This window comes from Leopardus geoffroyi, chromosome C3 (genome assembly GCF_018350155.1).
Source record: "Leopardus geoffroyi isolate Oge1 chromosome C3, O.geoffroyi_Oge1_pat1.0, whole genome shotgun sequence".
In the NCBI taxonomy this organism is placed as follows: domain Eukaryota; kingdom Metazoa; phylum Chordata; class Mammalia; order Carnivora; family Felidae; genus Leopardus; species Leopardus geoffroyi.
This window is the reverse complement of record NC_059338.1, coordinates 86,406,280-86,426,069: the sequence shown is the minus strand read 5'-3', so window position 1 is coordinate 86,426,069 and position 19,790 is coordinate 86,406,280. Positions and strand designations below refer to the sequence as shown.

The 19,790-nt window shown below is 45.0% G+C and overlaps 2 protein-coding genes across 9 annotated transcripts in view; one reads left to right on the top strand and one right to left on the bottom strand.

Moving 5' to 3' along the window:
- The window catches only part of TATDN1 (TatD DNase domain containing 1), a 58,083-nt gene extending 46,033 nt beyond the window's left edge, over positions 1–12,050 (bottom strand). For 6 of the 7 annotated variants that reach the window (XR_006706231.1, XR_006706232.1, XM_045453726.1 and 3 more), the window contains exons 1-2: positions 11,975–12,050; positions 1,017–1,082 (exon numbers count right to left, since the gene is read on the bottom strand). Coding sequence is in view for 4 of the 7 variants with exons in the window: in XM_045453726.1 (XP_045309682.1) it covers positions 1,017–1,082; positions 11,975–11,996 (88 nt within the window). In the remaining 3 variants the exon portion in view is untranslated. Of the gene's footprint in view, positions 1–1,016; positions 1,083–11,974 lie in introns of those variants that run through there. The other variant, XM_045453727.1, reaches the window with a different exon arrangement.
- Positions 12,051–12,077: 27 nt separating this feature from the next.
- NDUFB9 (NADH:ubiquinone oxidoreductase subunit B9) lies at positions 12,078–19,200 on the top strand. 2 transcript variants are annotated; one of them, XR_006706233.1, is made up of 5 exons: positions 12,078–12,229; positions 15,121–15,313; positions 15,873–15,986; positions 17,831–17,913; positions 18,971–19,098. XR_006706233.1 is itself a non-coding variant. In XM_045453736.1 (4 exons), exons 1-4 carry the CDS (start codon positions 12,129–12,131, stop codon positions 19,100–19,102), a joined length of 540 nt encoding a protein of 179 aa, XP_045309692.1. In that variant the 5' UTR covers positions 12,082–12,128; the 3' UTR covers positions 19,103–19,200. The 2 variants fall into 2 exon arrangements, 1 of the variants encoding a protein (XP_045309692.1); XM_045453736.1 differs by lacking the exon at positions 17,831–17,913 and having other exon boundaries at positions 12,082–12,229; positions 18,971–19,200.
- Positions 19,201–19,790: the final 590 nt, after the last annotated feature.

Here is a 19,790-nt window from a genome sequence, read left to right as displayed (position 1 = left end):
AAGTGCTACAAAGGCAAGAAAATCAATATAATTACATACTCTAAGATGTAGTACCTAACATTTGATAAACATAAAAACATTATCTAAACTTGTAAATGAAGTAGAAAAGGTATGTTTTGAGGTAAGGCTTATGAAAGCTAACGTTTAACTTTCTTGTGACATCTAACGTTCTCTGTATTCAGAGAAGCTTTCGCTCATTACCACCTAGAAGCATAGTAAAATTATCTTGACGTAATTGCTGAAATGTGCACTTGCACTTCACCCAGGCCTCAAAACCAAATTTTCCTGTTTGCATTCACATAATAACAAGTATGGTAATTTTCTGAGACAATATTCACAAACCAGTTTATTGGAGAAATTCTTTCAAAAACTTGTTGTTGCCATCATTTCCTGCTTACTCACCTCAGCTGACAAAATATGCTTTTTAAATGAACTTGATATGATAAATATAAGCCATTTTGCTTTTGGCTAAGCTTTCCATCAACCTTTGAGAGACTCCTGTCTATTCCCACCTATCCCACAGGTATCTGGGATTTAGCAAAACTTGGATGGAAAGGGGGGAAAGGTAAGACAGGGAGGGTGGACAGCAGCACACCTACTCCTTAATCCCATTACCTCTTTGTCACTTAGCAGAAAATGTTTTCAAAGGACTAGATACTGACGTTCAACTGCAGGTGATTTTTTAAATTATGTGCCCTACTGTTCAGATGCTTAAAAGACCAGTTAAGCAATCAGCGATTGTTTGGCTTTTATGCATATGGTTAAAGTTCTTTATTCAAAATCATAAGCTTCCTCAGAGAAGACCTTGGTAACACTTTGTTATAATAGGTGCTTTATAAATGCTCATGGCCGTGGCTTACCAATATAGCTTATAAATGTTTCACTTTGTTTATAGTTTTATCCAAGTTGCATAATAAATCCTTTAATATTTCACCTGTAAAGTGGATTATGCTTTCCATCATCTCCCTGAGGCAGAAAGCTTGTCTTTATTTTATCTTAACAACAGAAACATTTACCTTGATGCTTCTGAACTCCCCTATAAATTCCTCTGAACATAGGATCTGTCAAGTTGATACCAATATCTGTGGAAGGTAAAAGTAAATAATTAAGAGCTTCTATTTTAAACTTCTATGATAAGTAAAAGCTGTTACTAAATTTTTCATTCAAAGTCTAAGTGCCACCACTTGTCTGTTACTGTGCTAGACACCTGGGATGCAAAGAGTAAGATATAATTCCAGCCCTCAAGAAACTCCCTGCAGAATTGGGAAGGCAGACGCATTACAGACAATTAAGAAATATTATAAGTAGACACTGGCACCGTGGGACACAGAAGAGGAACAACTACCTTAGTCTGGTAGGTGGCCTAGAAGTTTCCACAAAGAAGGGACCCCTGAACTGAATCTTAAAGGGTAAGTTAGAGTTACCCAATAGAAGAGGGGAAATGCAGACAGAGGAAGAAGGAACAATGCATTCGGGGTGTGAAATAGTGATTGTAGAGAGCTATAGACTGTTCTGGCTATTGGGAGAGAATGATAGGGAAGGGAGTAGCCAGAAAGTCCAGACTCAGCTCTGTTACAGACATCGGTCTTTAAAATACCGGATGCAACAAGAAGCACAGATGGGTTTTAGGCAGAGCAGTAAGAGTTGTCTTCTGGGGGCGCCTGGGTGGCGCAGTCGGTTAAGCGTCCGACTTCAGCCAGGTCACGATCTCGCGGTCCGTGAGTTCGAGCCCTGCGTCAGGCTCTGGGCTGATGGCTCAGAGCCTGGAGCCTGTTTCCGATTCTGTGTCTCCCTCTCTCTGCCCCTCCCCCATTCATGCTCTGTCTCTCTCTGTCCCAAAAATAAATAAACGTTGAAAAAAAAAAAAAATTAAAAAAAAAAAAAAAAAAGAGTTGTCTTCTGGACATCTCATTCTGGCATCTTTGCAGAAGGCAGGATTTGAAGGGGCAGATTGAATCCGTTTATCTCATTTGGAAACAGGCGAGAGCTCATTTTCACAATGAAGAGAAACTGAATTGAGGTAATGTAGGTCGAGATGCAGAGAGTGGAATGAACTATTTTTTATTCACCAAATATTATGAAGAGCATCTATCTCTGTGTCAAATACTATGTAAGGAGTTAGGGGATATAGAAATGAGTAAGACCCAACACTTGGTCCCTGCCCTCCAGGAATTCATAATCTATATGGTAACTAATATATAATTTGTGATCCAGTAGCCTAGACTAAGCAACACAAGGCAAGGCTATTTTTCTTTACTGCTGTATTCCTCGAACCTAGTATAATGGTTGGCACATAGTAGGAGCTCTATACATGTTAAGTTTGTAAATAATTATTATGTGCTTGGGAGCACAAAGAAGGCGCAATAACAGTTTTGGCAAGAAAACCTTCACAGGAGGGCTAGATCTTGAACAAAGCTAAAGCTTGCAAGCTGATGAATGGAAAGGGCATTCTGCAACATGGATGTGTGGAAGAAAGAAATTCTGCATCTAGAAGAAAGAAATTCCTTGTGCCTGTAGAGCAGTGGTCCTCAGTGGAGAGCAATTTTGCAGCCCCTCTCTTCTTCTAACCTCCCTTGTTGCACAACATTTAGCAATGTCTGTATTCATTTCTAGTTGTCCCAACTGAGGGAGTGCTATTGGCAACCCAGGCTTGTGGCCACGATGCTGCTAAATATCCTATGATGATCACGATAACTTCCCCAAAGAATGATCTGACCCCCCCCAAGTCAAGTGCCATTCTTGACAAATCCTGCTGTAGAGTATACGGGAGCCAGGGGAATAACAAGATGTGAAGTCAGACTGTGACGGCCATGGGCAATAATAATGCCTTCCTTATTTAAAATACACTCCCTTTAGCTTTCAGAACTAGGACAAGTTCACAATGATAAGGGGCAGTTGACTACCAACAGACCCTTATGTTAGTTCTGCTTACTTTCAGCTTCCTCTGAGGATATTCTCACTCTGATTTCTGCCAACCTGGCCCTCAGTAAGCTGTGCTGCTTCAACATTAAGGCAGACCTTAGACAATGAATGGGAGTTTGGATAATCCAAGAGATGATGTGGAGACTATCCCAGGTATTTGAAAACAGCAACAAAAAAGGCAGAAAGCATCAAAGATATTTCAGCAACAGTATATATGCCAATACAGGGTAGGAGATGAATTCGGACCTGGTACCCTTTAAAAGGACCATGGACACACAAACATCGAATACTATAAATTCAATATAGGTGTTCAGTGGGATGGCTCAGATCACAAGAATTCAGCAACTAGTTTTTTTTTCAATTAAGGAAAGGAAATTAGATAGGGAAGGGTGCAGACTGAGAAGGGGAACCCAGGAGAGAGGGGAGGTCTTTCTGCCTAGAATAATCCTTCACAGGGGTCCGTCTACAATCACCCACCATGGATGATGGTTAGGAGCACAGATTCAGTCTGCATCGTTTCTACCCATTTCTCCTTTGCACAGCTAAGAGATTAGTATTTTTCCAAAGCAATCTTTTACTACAACACAAAGTGAAAAACAAAGGAAAAAAAAGCAAGCAAATTTAACAAGTAAACTTCATGATGCTCATTTTAAAAGCAACCTGGAAAAAACCAAAAAGCAACCTGAAGACTAGCTTGGAGGCTCAGTTTATGAAACCTTTCCATGTCCTTGTCTCATCCCTCACTGGACTGGATGCTAAACTGTTCTTCAGGGCTTGACCCTGAGGCAGATATGGCTGAAGCCAATTCCAGGTGATACCACTACCTCTGAGAACCTACTTCTTCCAGGTGTGGGTCAGTCCTTTGGGCCCTAAGTCACAGTATACTTCAAAAATCTGTATTTGGGGGGCTCCTGGATGGCTCAGTCAGTTGAGTGTCCTACTTCACTCAGGTCATGATCTCATAGTTCGCGAGTTCGAGACCCACATTGGGCTCTCTGCTGTTAGCATGGAGCCTGCTTCGGATCCTCTGTTTCCCTCCCTCTCTGCCCCTCCCCTGCTCATGCTCTCTTGTTCTCTCTCTCTCTCTCTCTCTCAAAAATAAACAAACATTTAAAAAAAATCTGTATTCAGCTTTGGACCCAGATGAGACTTGGCCTTTAGAATATCCTGCACTGACTCAGTCACCAATTTCTTCCCTCTTCTGCAAGACACCTCTTGTGACTTACAGCCTGTGGCCCTTTTCTTTCTGACAGTTTGCCTGAAGTGTCTTCCCTAGCCAGTTGTCAGAGCGGCTTTCTAGCCTTTGAATAGAATGCCTCACCTTATTCAGGTTTGGTGAAGGAGATCAGAACATACCACTCCAAAATATGTCACTTTGGCATATCAGTTATTTTAAGCGGAGTGCACTGGAGAAACAGCAGATGCGAGCAAGGCTCTCTGCTCTCCCCCCGAACTAAAGATACCCTCCCATACCAAGAACAGAAGAGCACTGTCATCACTAGACTGGGAGTCAAAGACAAAATGAATCTGTATGAACAAACCCAAATAACCCTCATCATCTTCCATTAGTTTCCACTAGTTTCCTAGTCATTGTCCCACAACTTAGACGATTTAAGCCCCCCCCCCCTTTTTTTTTTTGGTCACATTGCCACTTATGCTTTAGGGCCTAACAGCTGCTTTGGGGCTTCATTCTCCTTCTGAAGACTCCCATATACGCAAAAAATAAAATGTATGTGCTTTTCTCCTGTTAATGTCTTAATGTCAGTTTAATTCTTAGACCAGCTACAGAACCTAACAGGGCAACAGGAAGTTTTTCCTCCTCTACATCTACAGAGGCAAATATGTTCTTTTTCTGGACTCTGAGTCACTTCTGTCTCCTCTAAGTTCTCTCCTCTATGGGTTGGCCAATGGCCCTCCCACTCCCATCCACCCACTCCCCGGCAGACACCTACAGGGTGATTAAGTAACAGGTCAACATGGAGGGATCAAAGAAAAGTTTAAATCGACAGATCACCAAAAAGTAAATCTGTAAGCAAGTTCCAAGAAATACAATAAAACGGAGGAACTGCAGTTCTGGAAAGAGAATGAGCTCTGGAGTCAGATTCCTAGGGGCGCCTGGGGTAGCTCAGTCGGGTTGAGCATCCGACTCTACTTCAGCTCAGGTCATGACACTACTAGGGTCATGAGATCGAGCCCTGCGTTGGCTCTACTCCACTTGAGCCTGCTTGAGATTCTCTCTCCCCCTCTGCCCCTCCTCTGCTTGTTCTCCTTCTTTCTCTAAAACAAGAAAGAATTCCTGGTATTGTGACTAATAAACTGAATGACTTTGGGCAAATCAGTAGGCCTTCTGAGCCTCAGTTTCCTCACTAGGAGAGAGGGCATAAAATTTCTCCTTCCAGGAATGAAATGTGGCTCAAACTGGAAAATAAATGTGAAAGCATTTTGCAAATTAAAATCCTTATAAAAAGGGGTGCCTGGGTGGCTCAGTCGGTTGAGCGTCCAACTTCGGCTCAGGTCATGATCTCGCGGGTCTGTGAGTTCGAGCCCCACATCAGGCTCTGTGCTGACAGCTCAGAGCCTGGAGGAGCCTGCTTCGGATTCTGTGTCTCCCTCTCTCTGACCCTCCCCCGTTCATGCTCTGTCTCTCTCTGTCTCAAAAATGAATAAACGTTAAAAAAAAAAAAATTTAAAAAGGGGCGCCTGGGTGGCTCAGTCGGCTGAGCGTCCAACTTCGGCTCAGGTCATGATCTCACGGTCTGTGAGTTCGAGCCCCACATCAGGCTCTGTGCTGACAGCTCAGAGCCTGGAGGAGCCTGCTTCGGATTCTGTGTCTCCCTCTCTCTGACCCTCCCCCGTTCATGCCATGTCTCTGTCTCTCAAAAATAAACATTAAAAAAATTTTTTTAATCCTATAAAAAGTACTTAACTATTATTACTGAGCACAGTATACCTTCTGTAACGTGCCAACAACACATGGAATTTCAGTCAACATTAGCTACACTTCCATACCACCTCAGGTGGCTAACACTCTCAATTCATTGTTAAACAGCCAATCTTTTTTGTCAATCTTTTTGTACCCAACTCATGACACAATTATGAAAAAAAGCCAGTCAAAATCTTACTCATTTAACAACTTGTTCAAAATATCCTAATCCATAATAAGGGACAGTCTCTTTTCAATTAAAAAATTCCTGTCACAAGTATGTCTACTGACAACAAACTCAAAAAGGTAAACAAATACTACATGAGAAGCAATTTCCAGCTTGAAATAGCCTGAAAAACTAAGAAAGTGAGAGACTGGGTAACAGCACAACAGGAAGAAAGACAAGGCAGAAACTGCTACTTCTGACTAGGGGGAAATTGAGGCAGTTATACAGTTAGGAGTATGTTATCTTATAAGGATTAGTAATATTTACCTTTTTTTTTTTTTATAAACTAGCTGCCTTTAAAAGCAGTACCTGCTTTATTGCTAAAAACTACTTCTGGTATTAATGAGTTTTATTTTTCAAAACAAGAGTGGAAAACTGCTTGCAGCCAAAACAAAACCACATCTCCAAACTAATGCCTCACTGTTTGGGCTCAGTGAATCATGTCTATCACTGCCACCTATGATCTAGGGATACAAAAGGACAGCAAACAGGGCATTTAAAATAGTTTCAGATCTGCTTAGCCCTCTGACAGAACTTCGACTTTACAGGAAATACAGGAAATTAGGAGACAAACTAACCACCACCACATAGCAATCAGAGGAATCCAAAAGACAGACTTCTGTGCGGCAATCTCTTGAATTTCTGAGACAGGGCCATGAAAAAAGGGCCAGGAAAAAAGAAATGTGCTAGGTTAAGGGGTTGGCAAGCTCTCGCCCACAGACCAGCGCCTATTTTTGTTTGCCCCTGAGCTAAAAATGGTTTTACATTTTTAAATAGCTGGGGGGAAAAAGTCAAAAGAATAAAAGTATTTTGTGATGCATAAAAATTGTAAGAAACTCAAGTTTTAGTCTCCAGAAGTTTTACTGCAACAAAGCCACACCCATTTGTTTACGTAGTGTCTATGGCTGCTTTTGAGTGACGAGATCAGAGTATTTCCAATAGAGATCATATGGTCCACAAAATAAAAAATATATACTATGTGGCCCTTTAAGGAAAAAGTTGCCCAACCTCTGTGCTAGATACAAAACTGAAGGACATCCAAATGCATGGCTCTGGATTAGATACTGTTTTGGACGTGAGCACTCTTGATCTTGGATTTCCCAGACTCCGGAACTGTGAGAAATATTTGTTTATAAGCTATCCAATCTTCGATATTCTGTTAGAACAGCCCAAATGGACTAAAGCAATTGAGGACATCGCCTTTTCTCTCAAGGTATACGTACCAAGTAGGTAGATTTTATCTCCCAACCAAACCTGTATACTCTTTTCCAACTACCATAACACTCTAGTCAACCAATTCCAGTCCGAATGCCACTCTGACCCCTTTCCACTCTGTTCTCCACTGGACCCAAATTTTCTTTCATTCATAAATCAGATCATGATACTCTCAATCAGACTCCTCACTCTTAGGATGAAAACTGAAGTCCTAACATGGTATGATCTTGGCTCTGCTGATCTCTTTAGCTCATTCTGTACCATCCACTTAGCCCCTTCCCCATTTCTCTCTGCTCCAGACCACTGGTCATTTTTCAGTTCCTCAAAAAGTACCATGTATCCTCTTGCCACAGGATATTTGCATCGGCTGTGCTGTTTCGAACCTTCTGCCTATTTTGCCTACTAACTCAGTCTTTCAGAGCTCAGATCAAGGGTCACTTCCTCAAGGAAATCTTTTCTAACCCACCAGAGTAAGTTTTGTTCTTCACCAGACACCCAGAGAACCATGTTTCCTTTCTTCAGTGTCCCCTTCTCTGTAACTGTGGCAAAGCCATTAGGGCACTTATGAGGCTGTCTCCACCACTACACTGAGACCCGGTTTCTGACCCCCACTGATTCCTAGCATTCAGCACACTGGATGGCACAGAGACTCGGTAAATATTTTAGAATGAATGAATGACTAGGTTGCTCAAGGCAATCAAAGACGAAGAATAGGAACTAGGATCCAATCCCTAGGGAAACAGAATTTATACAAAAAAGGTGGCCAGAACTCCCAACCAGCCTGCTTCTAGGAACACAGGACAGGATGAGAATCCTGTCGAAAGAAAACAACTACAGATAAATCTTAGGTGCCTAAAAGCCCCCAGGTGGATGGCCCCAAGAGGTAGTTAGGTCACTAACTACTGCCAGCTGCTCTCATTGGCTCATGGAGGGGCAGGAGGAAGGGCTAGAACAGGAATCATCTAAAGCTGTGCTTCTCAAACTGGGGGTGTTCCAGAGTTTGTAACATTTTGAGATTTCCTGGAGTATCAATTTTACTTTGGAAGATTTAGAGAACAAAATACCTTAATTTAAAGAGAGCACTACATTATTTCAAACATATACACAAAACATCCAAAGAAACGTAAATGCGTCAAGTGTTACACACCACTCCTGTCACTGCTGGAAAATACTTCCATGTATAAATGTATTAAACAACTAGGGAAGGATATACACCAAAACCTTGGATTGTGAGTAACTTGTTCTGCAAGAGAAGCAGACATTTCTAATAAATTTTAACTTGATAAACGAGCAGTGTCTTGCAATACAGGTAGTACATGACACTGAACATCATATGATCACAACTGAACCAATGATTCTTCTCTCTCTCGCTGCGGGATTGTGGGTGACCTCTCATACTCAGATGCTCAGTCTCAGGCCACGGTGTTTGGCAGAAATCAGTGATTTTTCAGAACACTGGAAGGTGCTCACAATTGGCACTAGTGTATTTTTTGTCACTTCAAAGCATCTATGGACAGTCCTTTGGTTTTCCATACAAGAGTAAGCTTAGGAATGCTCTGCTTCATTCTAGGTCAGGCTGCCTGCAGATATAGACCCTTCCCTCTGCTGCCTTATCGCTAGTTGCATTAAACACAGTAGATGACAAGAGTTTGTTAATGCCGTACTGTAGTCAGCATCCATTAGTGATCGTGAAAGTCGTCCTACACAATAACCCTCCTCTCTCGTCTCCCTCACACCAGCCACGATGGTTTCCAAAGGTAAGTGGAGGTTAATTTTTCTTTATATTTTGTATTTTCTTTTTTATTTTGTACTATATTACAAATCTTCTTCTAAGTGGAACTAATGTTCTGAGTTTCCATTATTTCTTTTTTTTTTTTTTTTCAACGTTTATTTATTTTTGGGACAGAGAGAGATAGAGCATGAACGGGGGAGGGTCAGAGAGAGGGAGACACAGAATCGGAAGCAGGCTCCAGGCTCCGAGCTGCCAGCACAGAGCCCGATGCGGGGCTCGAACTCACGGACCGCGAGATCGTGACCTGGCTGAAGTCGGACGCTTAACCGACTGCGCCACCCAGGCGCCCCTCCATTATTTCTTATAGAGAAATTTGCTTTGATCTACAAGTGCTGTGGATTACAAGCATGTTTCTGGAATAAATTAAGCTCCCAAACCAAGGTTTTACTGTACTTAAAAATTTTAACACCAGCTATCTCAGAAAAGTAGAAATGAAGATCCTACAGGAAAAAGAATGGATTCTAATTACAACCACCTTCTTCAAGAAGTCTTTCCTAGCTTAAAATTCCTTCATCGATTTTCTTATCACCATAGTACTAAAACTACATATATTGTTTTACCCACCCCTACTTCCATTGAATGGTCACTGTACTAAGCCCCAGGGGGAAAAAAGAAATATTACTGATTATCTGCCTTAAAGTGTGGGCTAGTGGGAAAGGCAGACACATAAATATTATAAAATAATGTTTTAAAAGGTGTAGTTACAAAGTCTGAAAAAGCAAGCAAAAATCAACCAGGCAAGATGGTAGTCAGTAGGATATTAGAGGCAGAAGTGACTTTACGGTTCCAAACTGCCACTCTAAAACCTTGTCAGAGGCAAGAAACAGCATGTCCAAATGTTTCAAAAATAAGAGGGATAAGGCTGGAAAAGTGGACAGGACCGGAACACGAAAAGGTTTTGTATTCTATGTCAAGGTACTTCAACCCTCCTGAGGACAGTAACTGAAGGATGTGAAGCAGAAGAAAAATGTAGTTGATTTTTATATAGACCACACTGGAGACTATATGTACAATGGGTTGAAGGAGACATGACTGGAGGCAAGGATTTAGTTTTATATCACAAATAAGTCTTCTCCTTGGGTACTGCTTCATGGCTCTTGGCCCACCTCCCTCATCAATTATATCACAGATTGGAGCGGGGAGGACAGACACCACACCTGGAAAATGTCTGCCACCATTGAGGGCTGTTCCCCCCAGCCCCACCCCAGGCTCTCCTACACCATTTTTAAATTTCTTTTGTGGCACTTGACACATTCTCCGCTGCAGTTGCTTTGATGATATATAAGTCTTGACTGTACATATCTCTTCAGGCTGAAAATTAACTGTGCCACTAGATTCTTTCATAGTTCCACAAAGTTAGCACAAAGTCCTTGGTAAAAAATACTGCTCAAAATAACTGATTGGGGCACCTGGGTGGCTCAGTCGGTTAAGCAATCGACTCTTGGTTTCGGCTCAGGTCATGATCTCCCGGTTTGTGGGTTATAGCTCCGTGTCGGGATCTGCACTGACAGTGCGGAGCCTGCTTGGGATTCTCCCTCCCCCTCTGCTGCACCGGTGCACTCTCAAAATAAATAAACATTTTTTTGAAAAGTAGAATTGACAAATGTAGTAAAAATAAATAACTCTCAGGTCTAAATTTATAATCCTGACCTCTCACACTACATTTCCGATTGCCCAGTGAACGTCTTCAGCTGGATGTCCTATTAAGACTCTCAAACTTAAACCTAAATCACATGGATCTCGATACATCTCCTACCCATTGCCAGACTAATCATGCTTCCGCTCATATTTAGGTACTTATTCCCAACCCTGAGTCATCTCTGACTGTTCGCGCTCTCTTACCGCCATCAACACGCTGCTGCGAAATGCTGCATACGGACATCTCTTGTATTTCTCTCTCCCTTTTCCACTGCCCTAGTTCAAGCTTGGAAACTTTTCCCTAGCTCTCTCCCTCCCCCACCAAACCTACAGTAGCTATCAGGATTGCCTTATTAAAAGAGAGATGTGATCATTGCCATTTTCCCACCTTCAAGTAGCTGGAAATTCCACAATGACAAGAATCATGCCCAGCTTCACTCACTGCTGTAATAACGCACAGCCCAAGGTTCCTGGTGCATAACTGGCACCCCATGATTTACTTAACCCATGAAGGTCAAAAGCCTTCAGCGAAGCTCCACTCTATACACAGTAAAAGTAAAGTCAGCCAGACATTTGAGTCCCAAGTTACCCTTTCAATCCTAGCTTTCACAATGTCTCAGGTTTTCCTAGGTGCCTGGTAGTAAATACTCTTCCCCCTTTGGTTCCTGTCGCATTCTCCCTCTTGTTCTACCGATGGTGAACGGATTATTGTACTCGTCAAGTAACAGAACTTGTTCTTCTCCCCACTATTTGTGTCCTCTAGTTTTCTCCACCTGATGGTGATCCCAGCAGATAAGGGTCTTTGTGCCTTGAGTTCCTAGACCGGTGCCTGTCCCACCAGAGGCGCTCAGTAACTGTGATATGAACGCATGAATTAGTGAACGGGTCCCTTGAAGCTGTCATCCTCTCCGTCATGGAGGGGGAAGGGGCGGGAGGTGCGCATGGGAGGGAGGGGAATACAGTGAACGGCCTCTCTTTTCGTAGTGTCGCTTCCTCTTATAACTGAATAGAACACATATGTTGAAAAGAGCATAAATCGTAACTGCACAGTTTGTTAATTTTCACAAATGAGCGCACCGTGAAACCAGCACCCAGGCCGAGCACCAGAACATTAACGGCAGTCAGAAGCCTCCCTGCGCCCTCTTCCACTGAATGCCCTTTCAACCTTCAAAAAGCGGGAGCGCTCAAGTCCTGGGTGCCTGGCCGCGGCGAGCGACGCATATAGTCAGAAAAGCCCAAGAATCCCCAAGACACTCACCCACAAACTTGAAGCGACTCATGTCTGCGGCCCAACTCCTCCCCGGCGGAAGCGGAAGTGGCGTCCGTCGTCCCGCCCTTCCGGCCGCCCCGCCCCTTGGCCCGGCCTCCCGCTTCCCGGGAGTCCCCGCGGCCGCTGGAGGAAGAGGGCGGTCATGGCGTTCTGCGCGCCGGGTGCCTACCTGACCCACCAGCAGAAGGTGTTGCGGCTTTATAAGCGGGCGCTGCGCCACCTGGAGTCGTATTGTGTCCACAGGTGGGAGAGGGGGACCTAGGGTGCGGGGAGAGGATCCCGGGGATCCTCAGGCCTCGGGGGACCGAGCGGCTCAAGGACAAGGAGGACAAAGTGGGAAGCCGGCCGTAGGCCCCAGTTCGAATCCAAGCTTGTCGCCCCTAGCTGCGAGACCTTGAAGAGTTGTTTATCCGGCTTAGGCCTCAGTTTTCTGTTCAGGAATACCGATGCAAGTCCAGCGCTTACAAAATAAGAGCTTTCTTCGTGACCTTCTTGTTCTTAATATAAGCAACAGTAATATGTGCGTTGTTTTTTAGTTCTCAAAACAACTCTAGGAGTCCGGGATTATTTAGCCTTATTTTGCAGGTAAGGAAATAGGCAGGGAGAGTAATTTACCAAGTCCCTCCAGCTGGTGGCTGGGCCGGGATTAAAACTCAGGTGCCTAACCCTAAAGCATCATCAGTTTCTCACCCCTCGAGTCAGCTTTCCTCTTCAGCTTCATCCAGCCCTTTCCACTATTTTCACATTCACATAATTCTTTACCAGCCACGTAATTCTCTTCTTTCTTCTCTCTCTCTCCATCCGAGAGTAGTCTTAGGACATAGTCTTCAGACATAACAGATTTTCATGACCTGGATGCAGTGCATGGTGGGGTGGCAACCCAAGATGTGTAGATGCCAGGCCTTATCCGAATCCTAAAGCCTAGTCCCAGGAGAAGAGCTTTTGGGAAAAAGCTCTAAATGATGGGAAACCAAGTAGGTCTGGAAAAGTTGGGGAGGGTATCCTTGAAGCCCAGATCGCACATTTGTGATTATTGGAAAGCCATTGACCTGCTTCTCTTTGCTAGACAGAAAGATGGCCAGGCTCAATTGTGGAATTGTTAGTCTCTTCCCTGACTTTCCTCATTAATTCATCTGACAAAATTTGCATTTCAGGTTCTTCGCTGGCTAGTGAATAAATAAAAATTAGTAAGTCCTCTTTCTCCGCTGTAGGAGCTCATGGGTTAATGCGGAAGATGGACATGTAAACAGATAACAGAGAATTATCAGTCTTACAAAGATGAAGGATTCAGGTAACACTGAATCGCATCTGGGATTTTTTTTTTAATTGGTTTATTTTTGAGAGAGAGAGAGAGAGAGAGAGAGAGAGAGAGAGAATCCCAAGAAGGCCCCCCACTGTTAGCACAGAGCCTGATGCGGGGCTTGAACGTAACCAGCCGCAAAATCATGACCTGAGCCAAAATCAAGAGTTGGATGCATAACCAAGTGAGCCACCTAGACTCCCCTGCATCTGGGAATATTAAAGTCCATAGTCATGGAGGAAAGAATGAAAGCATCTCCTATGATAACATTGACTCAGCGTTTTTTAAGACTTACCTCCTCTCTTAGGACTTTTCTTTCTCCTTTTGTCCCCAGTGCTCTTTGTTCTCCATGGTTGTATCCCAGGTCCTTGGTTATTGGTGTATATACTTCAGGTAGCCTCATCTAATCATCTAGGACTTGAGTTACCACCTACACTCGCTTGTCTCTATCTATAGCTGTTTTCCAACTGTTTTGTTCTTTGAAACTCAACTTGTCTTAATGCCTTAAAACCAGACTCTCTGCTGCCTCATTCTGATCCTTTCCCCAAATTCCCTGTCTCAGCTAATGGTATTGTTAGTAATGGCATTATTCAGCCACTCAGCGTTAAGTTTTAGAATTGTTCTCAAATACTCTCTACTTACCAACTCTGCCAGTGACACATGTACTTGTGTGCTGTGTATAATTGGATACTGATTTTTGTAAATTCTCTCCACAGTGTAATAATGTTAGTAGCTGACATTATTGAGCAGGGGAGGTACCAGGCACTGTCTGAAATGTGTTTATATGATTTGGTTTGTCAGATCTTTAGGATAACTTTAAGATCTAGGTACCGTTACTAACACTTGTAGAGGAGGAACCCATGGCCTAAAGACATTACCCCCAGGTTACATGGAGAGTAAGCTAAGATTTAGTCCCAAGCAATTTGATTTCAGCAGACACTCTCATAATTCTGTAGCATAAATGTCTCTCTCCTGTCTCCTACCATCACAGTTGCCTGCTTCACGCTCTTCTCATCTGTGGTCTGTGGCTTGGATTATTGAAAGGCTTTAAATGATCTCTGCCTACCATTTCTTCTAGAACCTGACCTTAATTTGCCTACAATCCTGCAGTTAATGTTGGAGTCAGGATTCAAACTCCTATGTCTCTGATTCAGGCAATAGAATTGTGTAACACCTCCCTTCCTACTCATCTTTGTATCTCCAGAATTTAGCACAGTACCTCGCACAAAGTAGGCGGAAATTCAGTAAGTTGTCATTTAATGCGTGTTGAATGATCCTACAGAGGCTATAGTTTTTCTCTTTTGCAAATTATCTTTTTTTGTTGTTTGAATCTGCATTTTTTTTTTTTTTTTTTTTTGGAGGAGAAAGTGGGGAAAGTGGTTAGGTTGTATTTAATACAGTGTTTTTAAATTTTTTTTAATGTTTATTTTTGAGAGAGAGTGTGAGCAGGGGAGGGGCAGAGAGAGAGGGAGACACAGAATCCGAAGCAGCTCCAGGCTCTGAGCTGTCAGCACAGAGCCCAATGCGAGGTTCAAACTTAGAGTTCAGGAGATCATGACCTGAGCTGTAGTCAGAAGCTTAACCAGCTGAGCCACCCAGATGCCCCTAATACAGTTTTTTGTTTTTTTTCCCCCCCCACTGTCGGGGGGCAGGGGAACTTCGGAGCAAGCAGTCCTAACGATGTGGCTGTTCCATTGGCAGGGCCTGGGGAAGGTCCAGGTAGTCATGCTACATAACCAGAAGGGCTTAGTGGAATTACAGCCTCTTGTCAGGCAGTAATCCTGCTCAGTTGAGTAGATAACATTTCTAATCTCCAAAACCATTTTGATTTAAGGGACAAATACCGCTACTTTGCTTGTTTGCTGAGAGCTCGGTTTGAAGAACATAAGAATGAAAAGGATATGGTGAAGGCCACCCAACTGCTGAGGGAGGCAGAGGAAGAATTCTGGCACAATCAGCACCCTCAGCCGTATGTCTTCCCCGAGTCTCCAGGAGGGACCTCCTACGAGAGATACGAGTGCTACAAGGTGGGCGAGCATCGCGGGGGCAGCCGCAGACTCTGTTCCTCCCATCCTGAACCCTTGGCCCCAAAACCACCTGCCCCAGGGAGGCCAACTTCTTTCTGACAATTGTGAATACTTTTCTGCGGTGTCTGTTTCCTCTCTCCCAGGTGACATTTAGGCTTTTCTTTCGAAATTCAGCTCCAGAGTCTTGCGGTATCTTTTTGACAAAGGAAGGGGCTAAATTACTTGGTGTATATCACCCACTTTTGCATCTTAAAGGTAACCGATTTGGATTGTGCTCACTATTTCTGAGCAATTACAGGTAACAGTTCCACGTAGCAGGAAGAGTGCGGGTCAGGGAGCAGTGGTGCCAGCTCTCTGGACGGGCCTTGAGGTTTCTCGGCCCTGGGCTCTTTGACTCTGAGCTGCCCTCTGCTGCTCACTGCGTTGTGCCAGAAACGGTCTGGTGTGTGCAGTGCTTCAAAATATCCCGACAGTTTTGCCTTCTGCCTCCTGGGCAGGCCCTTTGGTTGGCACGTCAGTGCCTCCCTTAGGCCAACGCGGTGATTTCGTCTCCGGACAGGTTCCTGAGTGGTGCTTAGACGACTGGCATCCATCCGAGAAGGCGATGTATCCAGACTACTTTGCCAAGAGAGAGCAGTGGAAGAAGCTGCGGAGGGAGAGCTGGGAGCGGGAGGTGAGTCCTCCCCGCCTTTCGCCGCAGAGCTCGGCCCGCATGGGCGGCACGGGAGCACGCTCGGGTTTTGTTCCCCGTGCGCAGAGGCCCAGGTTCCGGTGATGACAGTCACCGTGGCCCCTTGCCTCCCAGATATACTTCCTAGTATATCTAGATGTTCCTAGATGTGTTAAATGTAACACAGGCTTCACGCAAACAGGTGGCGATGTGTCGCTGGTCTCTGGGTTTTCTGCTATTTTGCTTCTCCCCTCCTCTTCCTCAGTCCTTTGCCTGACCTGCTTGCCATCCCCGCGTGTCCCTAACTTTCCTCTCCATCCGTGCCTCAGACACTTTTCACTGCGGAGGTCTGAGTTACATTTTTAAAAGCTGAGCGTTGCCATAGTGGGAAGGGTGTGCTGGAGAGGGTGGGAGGAGAGATGGAGAGGCCGGTTGGGGGTTGCACCAGGGCGGATGCAGCGGATAGGGAAGGGGCCGATTCAGGATGTCATTTGGAGGGACATGAAGGCTGACTGGATGCAGCCATGAGGGGGTGCGTGAGGGACAGGGAGGAATCGAGAATGAGTTCCAGGTTTCAAGCTTTAACACCTGGAGTTTGGTGATAATTTATCGAGCTAGAGAAGATGAGGGAAAAACAGGTGTCAGAGGGACAAGCAAGCGCTTGGTTTTCAGTTTGTTAAATTTGAGAATACCGTGAGACCCAAGTGCAGATGTCAGTAGGTGACCGTGGGTGTACGAATTGCGAACTCAAAGGAAAGATTTGAGTTTGAAATAGAAATTTGTGACGTATCCGTTGTTTTAAAAGCTACAGAGTGGCACCTGGATGGCTCAGTCGTTTGGGTGGCCGACTTCAGCTCAGGTCATGATCTCACGGTCTGAGTTCGAGCCCCACATCGGGCTCTGTGCTGACAGCTCAGGGCCTGGAGCCTGCTTTGAATTCTGTGTCTCCCTCTCTCTCTCTGCCCCTCCCCAGCTTGTGCTCTCCCTTAAAAATAAATGGATAAACATTAAAAAATAAAAGCCACAGAAACGTGATTCTTAAGAGAGTGGAAAGAGACAAGCAAAGTCACAGGCGCTCCCACCTGTGGAGGTCAGGAAAGGAGATGGCAGAGCCCCCTGCAGGGGAGAAGGGCGACAGCAAGTCCAGGACAAAGTGTTTCAGGAATGGCCGGCCAGCGTTGGTCACCTTTGCTGAAAGTTGCTAAAAAGTGGAATAGAGTGACACCTGGAAATAATGACCACAGATTGCGGCCACGGGAAGGGCATTAGTGGCCTTGGCGAGAGCCTTTTTTGGAGGGTTTAATGGCACTGGTGGGAGCAAGTGGAAAAGAAAGAGAAGACAGCTGTGGGGTTGGGGGCGAGGGATTCTTGAGAAGTTTTGCTGGAACTGGAGACCGAGGCATTATTTTAAGATAAATATGGATGCATGTGTACTGATGAGGAGATGGGGTGGGAGAGAAATGGACGAGATTGAAGCAAGGTGAAAAGGTCAAGGAGGAAAGCTTTCGAGAAGAGGGATGGGATCCCAGGCATACGTGCAGGCCTTTGAAAGGAGAACGGGTTCTGCCTCCACGAGAATTGGACAAAAGATGCGTGGAAGTACATTTGGGCCAGAAGTTTTGGTGATGGGAAAAGGGGAGTTGTACGGGATGGCTTCTCTTTTTTGCAAGGAGGAGAAGGGATGAAGTGGGCGCAGCCTGTTTGGAGAATGTGGGAAGGATGTGGTAGCCGCGGGAGAGGAGCACGCCGGGAATAGGAAGATTGCCAGGTGGTGGTGAAGGCCCAGTTGAAGCTGGGAATGGCTCGTGTGTTGTGATACCAGTTGTGCCAGCATTTTTTTTTTCTAGCAATACAGGCTGTCTGGTGCAGACTGGAAGTGAGTGGTTACCGTTTGTCCAGTCGAGAGTGTCCAAGACCAGAGGCTGTTCAAGTGATTGTTCTGGTGGGATCTAAGTGGGTAGAGGAGGCACGGAGACAGGAGGCTGGTGGAGAGAGAAGGGCAAGCTGGGTCAGGAGGTCTGTGAACCGGCCATCTCTTGAGTTTCAAGAGCATCTTCAAAGGGACATTTAAGCACGAGCCGGAGAGGGGCACTGTGTTTGTATAGTGGGATATCTGATTCATGATTCGAAAGTCATATGGGTGCTTGTGATAAGGTCCAGGATGTTGACGGCAGGAAGTCCTTGGCCAAGGCGGAGTGGAAAGAAAGTCATTGTGACCAGGGAGGTCAGTGTTTGCTAAGGGATGTCTCCTCTTTGGGAAAGGGGGCAGGGGTGTATTTACTCATGGAGAGCAGTAGGTTCATTCTGCAGTCAGTCACCGGTGACCCCTCCATAGAAATGTTCTCCCTTTACCTCGTCCGCCTGACATGATTAAACAGCACATATGCTGGAGACGCTGGTCACCCACAATCCAGAACTTTTTCTGAAGGAAGTTCCAGAAAATCATGGCTCTGGCGAGTGGGTCTCTTACATGTCCTCTGTCAGGACAGGGATAGTCTTGGAGGTCTCTGGAACTGGGGGGTGACTGGACAACATCAGGCAGAATGGAGCACGTTTTCACGTGTGATTTCACTTTATATCTTGTTCTGGTTGCTACTTGGGGGGCTTTAAAATGAGCATCTCTAACATAGAAGAATTAAGGTTTCCTAATGGTGCTTTTGGAGAGCTCTTAGCTGAGACACAAAAATGTCTTTTTAGGGAGTACAGGTGGGGGACCATAACAAGGGGTAATTGTCGCAATTTTGCTTAATGAGTAAGGGACAGGGGCAGAGGGTTTCTTGGCTCTGCTGTTTTAAGAACGGGAAAACCTTTAAGGAGAATTGTTTCTCTGAGTTAAACTGTGGGTATAAAAATAAGGCAGGTATATAGAAAAAACCCTTTGCAGTAGTGAGAGCCAGAAAGCACGTAAATGTGACACAGATTCAAAGCAGATACTTCACATTTTCCAGTCAGTTTGACTCTAATTGTTCCTCCCTTCCCCCTTCTAGGTCAAGCAGCTGCAGGAGGAAACCCCACTCGGTGGTCCCAACACTGAAGCTTTGCCCCCGGCCCGAAAGGAAGGCGATTTGCCCCCCCTGTGGTGGCATATTGTGACCAGGCCCCGGGAGCGGCCCATGTAGAGAGAGAGGAAGACGCCTCGCCTGTCACGCTTGCAAGTGAAATAAGTTACAGAACGGGCACACACGTGCCGTAATAAAAATAACTCCATGTGGTGTGACTGATGTGTTCCTCTGCGTGTTAACGTGACACCAAGCGGCTGTGCCGCTGTCGTCTCCTGCCACCTGTGCCAGAAGGATGCGGAGTGTGGTCAAGTGTCCTCTCCCCAGGGAGTCCTGTCGATAGCGCGTATCATCAGGGACAGCTGCACAGAACCAGATACAGGAGTTACTCTGAAGATGAGTCACAGACTCCAGTTGAAGGCTCAGGGGCTAGAATACGAAGTCTAGGGAAGGGGTGTGAGGATTGAGGGCTTGAGATACCATTTTTGGTTTTCTAAAGGTGCCACGAATGAGATTTTAGATACTTAAAAGAAAACCTCGAAGCAGCACACACTCAAATAAGTATGATGGAGTTTGTGGGGTCACGCAGGATTGGAGGTTTGGGGGTTGCAGTGAAAGGGTCCAGTCTGAAACTGTGACACCTATTTTGGAGGCAGTGTTCCAGCCTTGCTTCCTCTCCTGTGGCCTGGATTGTCACAGGGAAGGGGACGGCAGCACTCTTTATATGTTGGAAGAAGCTTCTCTAAAAGCTAGAGCCATTTTTAGCATCATCAGCCAACCCACCTGCTTTTAGTTTGTGATAGCTCAT